General features: G+C 39.2%; 1 protein-coding gene across 14 annotated transcripts in view; it reads right to left on the reverse strand.

Annotated features, from left to right (window-relative positions):
- Positions 1–16,241, reverse strand: part of lrp1bb (low density lipoprotein receptor-related protein 1Bb) — a 253,729-nt gene that overhangs the window by 82,643 nt on the left and 154,845 nt on the right. For all 14 annotated transcript variants that reach the window (XM_058083119.1, XM_058083121.1, XM_058083126.1 and 11 more), the window contains 8 exons: positions 11,885–12,016; positions 11,433–11,660; positions 11,092–11,266; positions 10,416–10,510; positions 7,294–7,443; positions 2,980–3,120; positions 2,350–2,475; positions 486–617 (listed from right to left, as the gene is read on the reverse strand). In XM_058083119.1, the coding sequence (XP_057939102.1) occupies positions 486–617; positions 2,350–2,475; positions 2,980–3,120; positions 7,294–7,443; positions 10,416–10,510; positions 11,092–11,266; positions 11,433–11,660; positions 11,885–12,016 (1,179 nt within the window). The remainder of the gene's footprint in view (positions 1–485; positions 618–2,349; positions 2,476–2,979; positions 3,121–7,293; positions 7,444–10,415; positions 10,511–11,091; positions 11,267–11,432; positions 11,661–11,884; positions 12,017–16,241) is intronic.

Consider the following 16,241-nt stretch of genomic DNA (forward strand, 5'->3'; position numbering starts at 1 on the left):
ACCTTTTTTATGTAAATCATACCTTGCCACTTTGCGATTTGCGATTACAGACCACAAAAGCAGGTGAAAGATATCGTGATGAGATCCTGAGGCCCATTGTTTTTGGAGTGGCCTTTTATTGTGGCCAACCTAAATCACACCTGTGGAACAATCATGCACTAATCAGCATCTTTATATGCAACACCTGTGAGGTGGCTGAATTATAGATACTCACTAACACAGATTGACAGTGTTGTGAAAAAAAAAAAATCAAAAAGATAGGCCTTCTGTGTACATGGAAAACGTTTTGGTTGGGCACAAAAAGCGCCCCACTATTAGAAAAGCACTGTTTTAGTCCTATACATTTGTGACTGTGCTGAAACATTTGCTTTGGTTATGTTTAAAATTGAGGTTGAATTATCAAACATATTACATACATTTTAGAATCTTATGCTAATGTGTATTTCACTTTAAGATAGCTCAAGAAAGACCTGTAAGTATCTTACCTGCATGAAAGTCCACCCCCACAGCAAATAGTGTCCCTGCAATGGGCATGAGAGCTTCAGTGTTGTCATTTGGTTCCAGTGAAATTCCTCGTATGCCCTCATGGATGGAATACATGAGAAATGAATCAACACCTGTGACAAAAACCAACAAAGACTACATGAATGAGTACACACAGAGATGTACTGCAATGTTGTAGCTTATAAATGGTGTTTGAGCCTGACTGAAAACTGCAGACAACAGCAAATAACAAATAGTTAACTGCATTGTCACCACCACCACCTGCAGCTGTGAAACAGTGTCACGTCATGCCACGCTACTATAATTAATCATGTACAGTGGTACCTTGGTTAACGTCTGCCCCATTTAGCACATTTTTTGGTTAACAACCAACATTTTTGCCTTGGCTCGAATTCGTCCCATTGTTCAGTGTCCATAATACTGTCCTGTTTATTTATGCCGCCACCTTGGATTACGTGTCCAAGACAACATTTTTCGATACTTGGAATGTCAAGAGCTTTACATAAAATAAATTAATCAAACAGAAAGAACTAAACAAACACAAAATTACAAACAAAAATTTAAAACATACACAGCAATAAAAACAAATGAAATATCAAGTCTCTATAAATGGAATTGCACTTCAATAAAGAATGAACATTGGGTATCATTCCTTAACAGGTGAGGAAAGAACAACAGGTAAACAAAAAAGTGGAGACTAGCCACAGGCCATATGTAAATCCGGAGCCACTTAATTTGACAGATTGCAAGCAAGGAACACCAACGTGTTGACGTTGTGTGGTTTAAGGCAGGATCTCTCTGGAGTAGTAGTTACCAGCTGTGCTAAACATTTTCTCAGAGCTGGTGCTTGTTGCACAAGCAATTGCTGTCTGTGACATGTACGTTCTCCCAGGCTATTCATACTGTCTGTCAAATATTTCTATATTTTCCGCAAATGTTTCAACCCCATTGAAAGGTTGCATTTCCTTTGCAATGTAGTGAGCGGCACTGTCTGTGAGCATGCATCATTTGTTTGTATTAACTTTGCTGACCAAATGCCTCAGCAAGCATTGACTTCCTGTACAAAGGTTCTGCTGCTCCTCCATACGTACTTTTTCCCAGTTGGAAAAATTGGACAGGATGGTTGTTTGAAGTGTGCTTATAATTTGGTTGTATTCCCCTTCTTCCTCGTCACTACTTGAGTACAAATGCCACATCAATTCACCAGTGTTCCTGCGCTCAACATTCTGTTTAAAACCAAAATATTATACCACACTGGAGCCGTCGTATTCGCCTTTGTGCTTTTGTGCCTTCATTCACATTAGCGTATGCTCGCTGCTGGTCGCACTGTATATCAGCTCACTACTAGCCCCATCTGAGAGGAGAGTTCCCTCTCTCCATTCATAGCACTGACGAGGAAAACAAACACGCACACATGCATATGTCACTTTATTGAGGCAGGCAAGATTATCGATTTTTTTTTTAATCGTTCATTTAAAACAAGGGAAGCATGAATAGTGTGGGTCAGGGAATGACTGACGAGAAGACATCAGTTTGGCCATCATGAGCAGTTTTAGTATTGGATAGAACTAACTGTTTTAGGACAGTTGACGACGTGTTAGTCTGAAGGAGCCACGCAAAGCTGGATCATTCTACTACAATTATGCGGTATGGGGCACGCATTGATAGACATCGGCTGCATTGTTTGCGTATACGTTGTGTTGCGGTCACAAAAAAATATGCTGCGCACGAGCATGCAGACCTGCACAATTTACACACAGTTTACAACACGTTTACACACAGGAACACAAGACTGTAGGAACAAAATTCATGTAAGTGTCAAGGTGGCTTAATAAGAAAACCTACCCTCACATGACACACGATCACTTCTGAGGTTGTATCCTACAGTGCAAGAGCAGCTCCTGGTGCTCTCGGAAGTGGGAAAACAGAGCTGTGAACATCCACCATTATTTATTTGGCAGAGGTTTCTTCCTGAAAAATAACCATGGGCAACACAAATCAAATGATATCTCAAATGCTATGTTCCGATGCTAAGTTCGTTTTGTATTTGTGTTGATTTCATTGATTTTAGAAAGGCACAGCAATGCTGCTCAGTACATTACACAATTGTTTTACTTGAAAAGTGAAGCTGGATACTTAAGTTTGTTGCCTGGTCATAGTTGCCACATAAGGAGAAAAAAGGGACAATTCAATATAAAGCTTATCTTCTTGTTCCAATGACCAAATGTCAAGATAAAGACCACATATTCTGGATGTTGTCTATTGTTTATTGTGTAGTATTCTTTTTGTTGCATTCACTGTCAGGTTGCTCTGATACACTGGTGTAATGTGACATTATTTACATAGCTGATGTAGTGTTTACCATTCAGCCTACACGCCATGTGGTGGGAATGCAAGCCAATTTTACAACTGTATTGTGGTGAGCTGAACTGAATTGTCATTCTTGCCACAAATGTAATTGATGAATGAGCTCACCTTTCTGACCATCCCGGTCATACACCTTCATGTGAACCACCCCGCCAGTCTTGTTTCTCAGAATGGCATAGTTTCGGCCATCCCTCTTGTTGACAGTTCCCAGCTGTGCAGATTCTTCATCTGCCCACCACAGTTTGCTGGCTGTAAGCACAAACATTGTTTTATTACAAAACACGATGCAAGTCCACTAAAATTGCATTACTGAGTTGCCTTTTATTTTGAGAATCGTTGTTTTCATATCAGCAGTGGCTGTGTTATATACTGTTGTATGTGATTTTATTGACAAAACAAGATGTGTTACAATATCAGTCACCATAGCTAGGAGAAGATACTGCTTTTTTGTAGAAATATAAAGCTTTCAGACAACAGTGTGGCATTCTTGTGAAGTGTTCTGATTAGAAAAACACAAAAATGGTTGAAAAGTTCAAATGATTTTGTATTCTTATTGAATATATACTCAACAAAAATAGAAACCCAACATTTTTGGTTTTGCTCCCATTTTTCATGAGCTGAACTCAAAGATGAAAGATGTTTATTTATTTATTTTTTTCCACTAAAGGCTTATCTCTCTCAAATAATGTTCGAAAATCTGTGTTAGGATTGGCATGCACCACTTTCACTGTCTAAGGCTATGCACTCAAAGATATTTAACAGTAGCTAAAATTTTCCACATGACTATAGTTAGCTGACAATAGCTGTTTGCAGACTTTGGTGTGGATTTTGGGTGACTGGAATAGATGAATTGGATTTACATTATTTCCAATGGGAAAAATTGCATGATTAGTTTTTTGTCAGACCTTTTATCACAAATTAATGACAAAAAAATCAAAGTTCCACTGTGCTGTGTATACAATGTCTATAGTGCAGTAGATTTGCAGGTACATGTTTATGTAATGTGAGGCTGGGCTTGGTTAACTTGTGGAATGCACTGAGTTTATTAAAACAGAGCTAAGCTACTAAATTATCTGAATAAAATATGAGGAAACTAGTATGAGAAAAGCTTTTGAGTCCAGGCAGTATTATTATATATATGTTTTACAAATAACTAATGCATATCTATAGCTTCATTCTTTTGGTCTTTTTGATCCATCCAAAAATATACATGCCTACAGAAATGATTACCACCTGACTCAATAGCTTTAGGTCCAGTGCCATCTGTTACCAAAATAAAACTGCTGTGAGTGCAATTGACAGTTGACATGAAGTGAACAAAACACTTGACCCTGGAGGCCATGCACAGCAGTATTAACTTTGCTCTCTATGTTAATTTGATGCCATTGGGCCCGCTGGCTAGTGATGATTTCTCGCTTGTGGCACATGATATTCAATTTCCACATCAACTGTGTGTTTGAGTCCCAGCAAGTTGAGGCTGATGAATGGCCTATCTACTAAAGTGAGGCCTCACCTATCCCTTGAGCCAATCTAATTAATACATAGCCATAGGACATCACTATAGTGTATCAACCACCCGCACAAACATTAATACTTTTTTCCAGACAGCATCGGACCCAACCTGTGAAAGCAAAATTAATTGATTTCATCCTGCAGCAATCTGCAACACAATGACTAATTGATTTCTCCGTTCAGTTATTCTATGACTTACCCCATACCCTTAAGCAGGCGTCACCAACCCATTGATTGCGAGTCACTAGTCAATCTTTGGGACTTTGCCGGTCAATCATGATAATATTAGGGAAAAAAAAACAACATATTACTGTATTGGTGCCCTCCCGTCCTGGAGAATGACCAAGAGGCACGTATATTGACCACTGAACAGCCCGTACGCCCTAGCAAGCTCTAGCCAGGAACCCTTCCAGCCGGAAGTACCAGTGCGCGAAAACTGTCATTCAGAGGTTGAGAGAGAGAGACGGAGAGCGAGAGAGAGAGGGACAGTTTGCAGTGATGTGCCTGAGCACATAGACACCATATGCATGCACCTCCCAAAAAATTATTTGCGCTGTGGTTAGGGCACAGTAAGGGCTGGCAATTATAACCAGCCTCTTTGTCCTCAACCACCATCGCTCACCTGAGCCAACAAACAAAGTTGTGGTTTGCTCATAGGGCTGATGCCACAAACTCGACCCTGACGAAGATCCACAAAGGTAGGTGTGGCCAAAGTACTGGTGCATGGGAGTTTGCCCAACCAGTTTACAGTTTTGTGGATTTGGAAAAGGCAGTCCACCATGTCATTTAAGGAATCCTGTGAAGGGGTACTCCAGGGGTATGGGGTATTCGAGAGGTTCACTCCCTGTATGACCACTGCTTAGGCAGTTAGTCATAACTTTTATTGAAAGAATTTCTAGGTAGAGCCAGGACGTTGGGTGGATCTGGTTAGGTGGCTGCAGGATTGGGATTGTAGATTATGTGGTCCTGCTGGCTTCATCGTGCCATGACTTTTAGCTCTCCTTAAATCAGTTCGCAGTCAAATATGAAACATCCAAGGTGGAATTCAGCAGCCCCAAGTCTGAGTCCATGGTGGAGCGGCATCACAGATCGGGGATGATATCCTGCCTCATGTTGAGGAGTTCAATTACATTGGGGTGTAGTTTATGAGAGAGAAAAGGACGGCTTGTGAGCTCCACAACCGGATTGGTGCAGCATTTGCAGTGTTGCATTGATTCGTCATAGTGAAGAGGGAGTTGAGCCAAAGGGTAAAGCTCTCAATTAACAGTCGATCAAGCTCTCTAGCTAGTCTGCTGTTGTCCTGATCTGTAGGGGACATTTACTTCCTAATACAAGTCAAGCTCACCTTGTTTAGATGAAACCAGTGGTTGCCAAGTTTTTACTTTTTTTGCCCCCTTTTTGGAGATGAAAAAAAAAAAAAAACTCATGGAACTTTAAAATAACAATAGAATGAACAAAACTTCAATCATTTCATCAAACCAAAATCATCATCAATCATTTTCAATCGTTATCTGAAACATGAACACATTTATTTCACTTTTCTGTGCATTATAAGGCCAGAAAAGGAGTTAATATGAGCTAGCTAACAATGCACGTCATTGGGCAAAGCTATTTAGACTACGGAGTGCTCTAAAACATCCTCTAACAACGTTTTATCGTTTTATATACATACAGGCTATAATCATGCATGAAGAAGTACCATTATGATAGCATGTAGTACTTGCTTATTTCTTTGCTTATATTCTGACTTATTTTTATTTTTTATTATTATTTTTATGAACTGAATGCCTTTCCGCTGCACATTGATTTCACAGACCCATTGATCGGAACTAACTCCCCTCGCCCCTTCCGTCAACAAGGTAAAACGCCCCGTCCCCCCAGGCAGAGAATCATGTTGCTGTGTGCTAGGCAGATCGGGCTGTAGTGAAACATACACACAAAATAGTTACTGTCAATGTCCGCTCTCTTTGGGATGCCGAATGGTGGAATAGCATCAATAGTATCTTTCAGCACAAAACGTGTATTCCCTATTGAGCTGGTAAATTCAAAATAATCCTCAGGTAAAAAGATTAAAGAGTAAATACGAGCCCTGCTTTCTTTTCAGACAATTGCTGTGAAAATGTAACTGTAAATGTGATGTCCCTTCATGTCACTTTCCATGCTTGAAACAAACATACCATCCAATTCCAAGCATTCCGTAATATTTTCTCAAAGTAAAATGCACTAAATTTGCACTTTTCCTGATCAAATGCAAGGCAGAAACATACGTTGGGGCTGTCGGGAATGTACCTCCCATTGGAGTGCACTTAGTGGTTCCACTGAGTTGGATCATGTCACCAATAATATAATGTTGCACAAATATTTACAAAGCACCATGACCTTAATGTCCTTAATTTAAGTGTGGCATCATTATTCTTGCTCACTGGACAATATAGTAATACATAAACATGCCATACTTAAATAAAATATGAAAAAGGCTGCACAGTGGTCAAGTGGTTAGCGTGCAGGAAACACAGCTACAGGAAACCCGAGTGAATGGAAGTTGGCATGTTCTTCCCGTGCATGCGTGGGTTTTATCCAGGTACTCCGGCTTCCTCCCACATTCCAAAAACATGCTAGGTTAATTGGTGACTCCAAATTGTCCATAGGTATGAATGTGAGTGTGAATGCTTGTTTATCTATATGTGCCCTGTGATTGGCTGGCGACCAGCCCAGGGTGTACCCCACCTCTCGCCCGAAGACAGCTGGGATAGGCTCCAGCAACGCCCCGACCTTCGTGCGGATAACCGGTAGAAAATGAATGAATGAAATATGAAAAACAAATTGATCTCAGAGGTATTTGTACCTGTACTTGTCATCCTTCAACAGTACAACTTCTCAGATCAAACACGTGACCCGTGACAAACTCACCCATCACAGCCAAAGCAGTGCCTTTAGTAAGCTCCCTTTTCAGATTTTCCAGCACCTCCAGCCCAGTTCCATCCAGATTACACCTGTTGATGGTGTTATTGGCCGAACTAATCCAGTATAGCTTGTTAGCTGTGTAGTCTACTGAGAGACCTGAGAGAAATAAAACGGAGAACAACAAAGTCAGATTTATTATCTTGGTGGGATCTTAAATTCAGGAATGTTTAGCAGTAGCAGCAAAGCAAAAATCACAAACAAACAGCAGCAGATTGAATTGTGAGGTAATAAATGAGTTTGAGTACTATTACAACTTATAAGGGACATACTTAGACTGCATTTGTCAAATTTTCATAAAATGAGAAACAGCAGTAACATTCTCGAGAATATCTCATGTGCATACATTTCCATAAAAAGCAAATCAAAGTAAACAAATAGCACCTTGATGGATTCTGTTTCAACTGCCACTGATAAAATGCATAAATTAAAATGTTGTTAAAATATCTTAAAGGGGACCTGTTTCTTTTCCACTTTTTTTTTTTATTTTTTTACCCATAAAGGTAGTTGAATTATGTATTCTTATGTTAAACGATCCCAAAGGGATCACTATGGGGATCAAGAGTCGGTGGAAAAGTTAACCCATGTGAATGAGACATGCTTTGATACACACCATTTGTATTGTATAGAACTAGTTTGCATTGCATTCACAGCCAAAAACGTTCAAAAACGTTTTCCACAATTATACTTTCTAGTTTTTGTCTACATTCAAATATGATAAATGGACATAAGCTTGTGAAACTGTCACAATTATCCTTGTTTCAAACATACAGGCCAGCTGGCAGAGTTGAATACGTGCTCAGCTCTCAGCACATTACGTTAATTCCTGAACCAGTTCAAGAGGCTTCTTTGTCATCGTTCTGCAGAAAAAAGCAGACCTCCATTGGAAGGATGCTGTTTTGTTCACTGTACATTCATATGGTAAAGACGGTTTATTTGTCTGTATGTGTGTGTAGGCCTTAGATTGACTTGTCCCACATCGGTATTAGTTACCACCGAGTCAGGAATGGAAACAACTTGCATGGATGCATTTAAAACTGTAAAACTGCAAATCTAGAGTGGCCTTTTATTGTTGCCAGTCGATGCCAATAACCATGCTGTCTAATAAGCATCAGCACACGTGTGAGGTGGACGAATTAACTCAGCCTAGGAGAAGTGCCCACTAACACCAATTCAGACAGATTTATGAACAATATTTCAGAGGGATAGGCATTTTTCTATAAATATAAAAATCTTTAGGAGTTCAGCTCATGAACGATTGGAGTGTTGCATTTATATTCTTGTTGTGTCACAATACTTTGCCATGCCTTCATGCAGCTATCTTTAGATGCTGCTGGTCTTGTAGTCTGCACTTTTGTCTTCAAAGTTGCTCTGTGATACCAGTCCACTGGCCAATGCCCTCAAAAACTCTATTTTTCCATGGAGTCCTAGTAAAATAACTTAAGTGGATGATCACAGAAACCTTTTTTTGGGCCCTTGCAAAGATATAAATACGGACAAAGGGGCGCACTGCAGGTATGTAAATCAAGGACAGGCAAGTCAGATTTAACTTTGACAGACAACTATCATCTCCCATGTTCTGGAAGCAGATTGTTTTAACAACTTTTATTAAAATCGTTGGAAGCAAAATGTTGAAAGTATTAACTTCAATCACTAGTAGATGTTTTATTTCAAAACTTGTTCCAGTGGTAAGTCACCATAGAAAGTCTGTCACGGTCCAAATACTTCTGTAGTTTGTACTTTGATATGGAATAGGTAAAATTGCAAAGATTGTCACCAAAATACATTTTGCACACAAAAGAGGCTTGATTAGAACAGTGAATGTTTGAAAGCTTTGACCTTATTTACTTAGATAGTATTTTTTGGCCGTGAAAAATTATATTGAAAAGCCTATTTCATGTGTTAGATGTGTGCTAGAATGTTAATAATAACATATTATTGTTGTTATTATAAATAATATTTATCCTTTTTCTCATTTTTCTCCAGTAACAAGAACAAAGGAAGTGACCTCACTTTCAGAACCATCCCTCTCAACGCATGGAATACATTGGATTGATATTGTTCTGGTGCATATTATGCCCACTCCTTGTGTGGTAGGCAGCTACTCAAACACTCCAGCAGAAGGAGGAAGCCTGTTCACAATTCCAAAAGACACTATTTGCCGCATCAGATTCTTTAGGTATTATGTTCGACACAGTTTGAGGACAGTTGTTTTGATACTCTGCCTCAAATAAGGAAAAAATACCGATCTACCATTATCTGTCCCGACTAACTGGAATAATGTGTTATTTTCCCATGCGTTCTTAACATATTAGTTTTCATGAAAAATTTCAAGGCTAGATAATCAGGGACCACTGCTTGCTTGTCTTGTATCTTACAGTTTGTGCATAGATCTTTCAGTCCTGATCACTGCCAGCCAAATAACATACCTGTTGTGGCAATTTTTTTATGTCTGAAAGGCAGTTCTGATGATACAGTGACAGTTAACAATGCTTATTCAGTAAATGTTGAAAAAACATATATGTAGTATAAATACATATAGTGTACAGAGTTACAATGTATAATGTTTGAATAACTACTCATCACAACACAATATCAGTGAATGTTATTATTTTGTTATTGTGGCTGTGTTTTGATGGGTCTAGTTGCTCGTCCGGTCACTCACATTGTGTATTTTACAGGCAGATAACAGCAGTATGACAACATTTTTAATATAATTTTTTGGTGCCATGAGCAATTTAAAGACACAATATGACATTTCCATTCTGATCTGATTAAGATTAAAGATGACCATTTTATCTGATATATTTCAGGGTTAGAGATGAACACTGTAGACATATAATATATCTGTATATAGCCAAAACATCTCTCTCTCGCTCTCTCTCTCTCTCTCTCTCTCTCTCTCTCTCTCTCCAATTGTTTATATTAAAATGGATTTCTCATTTTATATGTCAATACACCTCTTTTGCTAGAAACAAAATTTTCAGTCAATATTAAATAGACTGCCTGGAAAGATTCAAGGTACTGAGTGCAATGAAATTGAATATGCTGTTTAATGCTGTGTTACTGACCGACAGGGTCCCTCTGGTTCTGGAGGAGGACCTTGCTGTTACTTCCATCCATGTTGGCCATGTTAATGGTATTACCATCTGTCCAATAGATTTTCCTGCAAGGGATGTGAATAGTTTGACTAGTCATAGGATACAGTAATTACAGTAATTGCTCATTTATTGCAGTTAGTTCCAACACAACCGTGATAAAGGAATTTTTGATTAGACCATAGAAAACCTGTTTATGGACTTTAAAATACTTTTTTAGACATCATTAGAGTATTCTAGACATAAAATAACTCCCATATTGGCATCTCTGTATTCTTATTACCCAATGCTAAACCCAACTAAATTATCCATTTATAAATGAGACATGCTAGTGGGTGTGTTGCTGTAAATGTCATGCGAACAGGAAGTGAGGTTGGGAGTTGATGGTGGAGTGGCCGAGATGGCCAAGGGTGGAATCGAACCCAGGTCTCCTAGCTGTGTGGCCTGTGTGCTAAACACTCGGCGGCCGTGCAGCCAAATCAGAATTAGTAATTGCAAATTCAAGTTGGTTCAAGTCAACCGGTATAGTTTATCCTGAGAACCTTTTAATGACATGTCCCTTTTTGGTCTGCAGTTGAGGTTCTTATTTCTGTGCATTCTGTGAGGACAACATAGTGATGAAGTATACAGACTTGTATAATCTACTTACCCCTTGGCGGGGTGCACTACAAGGCACCTTGGCTTATCAATGCCGTGGATGATGGAAGTCTTCAGGGACCCATCAAAGCGAGCCACATTGATTTGTGACTCGTCATTCTCAGAGCTAAGCCAATATAAGTTCCTGGAAAGCCAGTCCAAAGCCAGACCACGACAGTTCACTATGTCTAGCAGAAAACAGATAAAACAACATGTCACACAGTACATGCTTGTTTAAACTGAATGATTGTGTTCCCTTGAGACGCAGAGGGAGAAAATGACTACAACCACTAATAATGGATACAGACGCACACATACACAGCAAAGATTTTTTATGTGGTGAAATTCTCCCACCTGCAGAAATGATCGTCTCCAGCTGAGTGCCATTGATGAATGCCCTTTTAATAGTTTGAGTTTTAATGTCAGCCCAATAGATCCTCTCCTCATGGGCATCATAGTCCACCACTGTGACATCATCAATGTCTGGCACCGTTAGGGCTGTCATGACATTCATGTAAGGGTTGTCCATGTCCACACCACGGATTTCAGATCGGCGTACATACAGGAGGAACCTTTTCAATGCTGGTTAAGATGATTAACACAAGTTTATTGGCTTAGTATCGACAAACAGTATTTTCTGATTAAAATAATCCAACTTTATTATTACAGTTGATGGCAATCAAAAGAAGAAATACAATGTTTTAAAGACTATAATTAACAGACTTCTAATGGTTCACAGGATACCCTACTCTACATTTCTACTGTCATGAGAAGAAAGTATGAAAAATTATGATGTTTATGCTCACCAAAGCAGGATTGTTTGTCAGGGGAAAGCTTCATAAGGTTTGGACAGGTGCAGGATGCTGTGGAGTTGTAATTGATGAGACACAGATGCGAGCAGGGACCACGTCCATCATTCTCCTCACAAGGGTTCCAGGCTGATGGTAAGAAGGAAAAGCCAAAGTATGAAAAAAGTACACACGTGCAGTGAGAAATGTTGTGCCTTTGAGGCTGAGATGGCAAGCAAACAGATATGCCTGAATGAATATAAACTGGACTTTGCAATATGACATTTAGAGGTCAGTTTGATGGCGTCGCTCAAACGAAATGCTGACTTAAATGGCAAAAAAGAACGGAACAACAAAACAGCCCTGCTGAAAATGTGCTGTGAAGTGCAAAAAGGAGATAAAGCTTTTAATTTGAGAAATCTCTGAATGTATTCAGGAAAACCTATTTACTGTGACCTACTGTATTATTTCGTACAGAATACAATGTCAATTATGAGCAAAAACAAACAAAATATATAAAAAGATACAAAATATAATACGCAATGTATTTGCCAACCATTGTACTAAAATGATGTACATATTATCATGACCCACCAAACAAGAGTTATGGAGGTGAATCTTTATAAGTCATAAATGATTGCAGCTAAAAACGCAGCTTTGATCTGTACAGTACTTTGCCAATTTGCAGTATGGGGTACACTAGTAATTGGGTCAGTCTCCTGAAGGGGATACCAGAGAGAGTGCCGTCACATGTAGTGGCATGCCGCACATACTACAGTAAATTGCAGCCTTTACCAAATAAAAATATACTGCAAACATGTTGAATATTTTCTTCAGGTCTTTGTAAAACAGTTTTGTTCAAATAAATATTATGTCACAATGGGGATCATCTACACCAGGGGTCTTTCCAAGTAGGCATGCTTCCAAAGAATTTACAACCATCTGAGCCAGAACTACCATTGCATGAGAGAGAAACTTCCAGCTCTGATTTAAACCAGAAACCAACTGGGTTGGAAAATTGCAGCGCATTGACAACACCAAAGAGCATAAACTCAGTCATGCCCAACTAAACTTAAATTCAGTGGAACCTGCTTAAGTCAGTCTTGCTTATGTGTGTATGCAATCATGCACAAATGTGGAAAAACGATGACAGCAAACCAATGGTCTTGGTTATGTCAACAACTGCTAATGTTGACGTGATTCAGCCTGTAACAAGAGTGTTGACTCCAGCTGTAACGAGTAATACATTAAATCAATTAAGTTGATTTTTTAATGGGTGTCACCGCACAGAGTGACTGTAATTTAAAACACACAGAAATAGAGTGTAATGATGGAGATATGTGGCTCAAATGACAACAAGGGTGAAAGAGAGAAAAAAGCCAGAGGAAACGACTGAAGTGACCAAACGTTGGACAAATTTGTGCAATGCTTCCGCTGACAAAGAGAACTAGCATTACCTGAAGACAACATGTCTGCTTGACCCGCTTCCTGGGAAACTTGTTAAAGAGCAGTTCCCAATTTTAGGTCCTTCAATCTTAAATATTATAAATCTATCACTTTCATCCGGTACTGTGCCTGCAGCCTTCAAGACTGAGATGATTCAACCGTTACTCAAAAAACCAAGCCTTTATCCTGGGAGTATTTCTAACTATAGGCCGGTGTCTAACCCCCCATTTATTTTGAAAAGCTTTGAAAAAAATTGTAGCAACAGCTCAATGATCACATGACCTTGAGTAGTTTATTTGAATCTCTTCAGTCTGTTTTCGGGGTGACCCACTCTACTGAATCGGCACTTGAAAAAGTGACAAATGACCTTTTTCTATCTATGGATTGTAAATGGTCTTTCACTTGTATAGCGCTTTTCCACCTCCAAGGGGCTCAAAGCGCTTTGACACTGTTTACATTTACCTACAGATGACGCAGCATCTGGAGCAACTGGGGGTTCAGCATCTTGCCCAAGGATATTTCGGCATGATCACAGCAGGATGGAGGATCGAACACACAACCTTCAGGTTGGGAGATGACCGCTGAGCCACGCCGCCCCAAGTATAGATTGTGACACCTCAACATTATTATTACTAGATTTCAGTGCTGCCTTTGATACCGTTGATCACTCTGTCCTACTGGAATGCCTTCAAATGCATATTGGTGTTACTGGTCTGGTACATCTTATCTTGGGCATCAGCCACATCGTGTAGTTTATAATAATGTGACTTCTGTGTACCGGAGTTCCACAACCCGTAACTGACAACTTTCTAGATCTTCCAGAATCTACACCTATTCCAGCTAATTTTTAAAACATAACTAGAAAAGAGTTGAAAAGTGAGTTGAAAGATTTAAAAGTGAAATAATGTAATTTTAGAAGCAGAGAGTTGAAATATTGAAATATAAAAAACCCAATATATGCTACTTTTCAAAAGTGACGTGATCATAATAACAGAAAATCCAGCTATCTCATTAATCAACTCTAATTCTGCCTCAGAATCACCTAATAATTGGAAAATTAATCCTATGGCTGAAAAAGGCAGCACAAAATGACTATGGGACACATATGAGTGATTATGAATTGTGCAGTTTAGACATGGGTCTTTGTGGTTTTCTGTGCTGGCAAAAATCAATCACTTATGAGTTATGCAAATCACAGAAACAGGATTGTTGCATGCTTTCTAATCTGCAAATGATTGTTCCCCTACTCTTATATTGAAGCACACGGTTTGTGTCTGAGCCTCCAGTGAAACACCATTGAATGGTTTGTTAGACCAGCTGCGTATTGGTATTTTCATTCTTTGTCGCATCACATCACATCCATCCTTCTCCTTCCTTTCACCCAAACATTCAGGGTGCAGCGGAGCAGCACACAGACGCATGCACACACACACACACACACACACACAGCTTTTCCTTTTTTGAATATGAAAGAATTCGGCATGCTCTTCTTGACAAACAAAGTCCCATCTGATGACATTTATCTATGGTGAACAATGATTATAATGCCACTACTGGAAAGAAACAAGCTAATTAACTGGTGAAACACTGAGAAAGCAGAGGAAGCATTAAATACATGTAAACCCGATTACCAGTATGATAATATCCATTTAAGCATGGTGCATGCTTTATGCTGAAAGATGCTGAGAGCATTACATTTGGAAACTTGGCAATGGTGAAAAGTAATTGGATAAATTAAAATCTAAATTCTTTAAACCAAATTAAAATTTTTGGTTTAGCAATGAATAACACAATAGAACACAACCTACTGTATTCTCAAAAACAAAATGAGTAAAATGGATTTTGTGGTCTTTAAAGTTTCGCATAACAAATATATAAAAGGGTGCATGTGTGTATGCATAGTTTTTGTTCGTTGACGTCTACTGGGCCAGTGTTACAGCAGTGATTGGTTGAAAAAATAAAGTTGAAATATGTTTTTTTTTTGTTTTTAAAGAATACGTTGAGTGACAATAATGTGTTTTTTAAACATTCACTTGAGGTAGCATAGCAGGCTCAACTATGCATGATTCACTACACGTGGTGTGGGAAATATTGGATTATAGGACTGCAAATGTCTCCTCCTTCTGCAGCAACTCAGTAGTGAGATGTGATACTCTGAAGACACAGTGAACTAAGGACTTGCAGGTATAAAAACATGTGCAAATCTGATTGCTTGTGCAGGCAGGGTGCAACAAAATAGCACTCGCAGTACATTATGAGTGTTTGCCTTTATGAATACACAGACTACAATGATCCCTTTTTTATTGTGTTCATACCCAGTTTAAATGTTACTGTCAATTCTGGACAATAACTGGAAAAACATGCTAACCGGGGTGTATGCTAACGGAGGTTGCACTGTATATTTAATGACAAAATGCACTAATATAGCATTATGATGATGTGATGTCTTGGATTTCACCAATGTCATTCTCACCCAAGACCTCCAACTCCATGGCTTCACTCTGCACTCCCAAACACTCCATGGTCCATGCATAACCCTCAATTAAATAGGGCTGTCTCTCCTACTTTTGTACCTGTTAATAATTGTGTAAGCAATTTGGGATCTTAGTAGAATATAACTAAGAAGTGACTTGGGGCCCCATGCTGAGTTCTTGAACTACCAATCACAAGCCTCACTGAAGAGTACAAGTGCTCTAAAGTGATACTACAGATGACATTGAAAGTCTTAACAATGCTGCACCACCTCTGTTAACAGGAAGGAAAAACTGACCACATCCGATGCAGTACAGCTCACTACGTCAGCCCTGAAGCAATGACATTGTGAGGCATGTCCAGTTAGAAAGAGGAGGATTAGGCTTTACAGTGACTAAAGCAACTTGGTGCAGAGCTTTAGCTTCACAAAGGAGGAAAATGGTGGTAGAGGAGGTGT

Source organism: Doryrhamphus excisus, chromosome 9 (assembly GCF_030265055.1).
Source record: "Doryrhamphus excisus isolate RoL2022-K1 chromosome 9, RoL_Dexc_1.0, whole genome shotgun sequence".
Lineage (NCBI taxonomy): Eukaryota > Metazoa > Chordata > Actinopteri > Syngnathiformes > Syngnathidae > Doryrhamphus > Doryrhamphus excisus.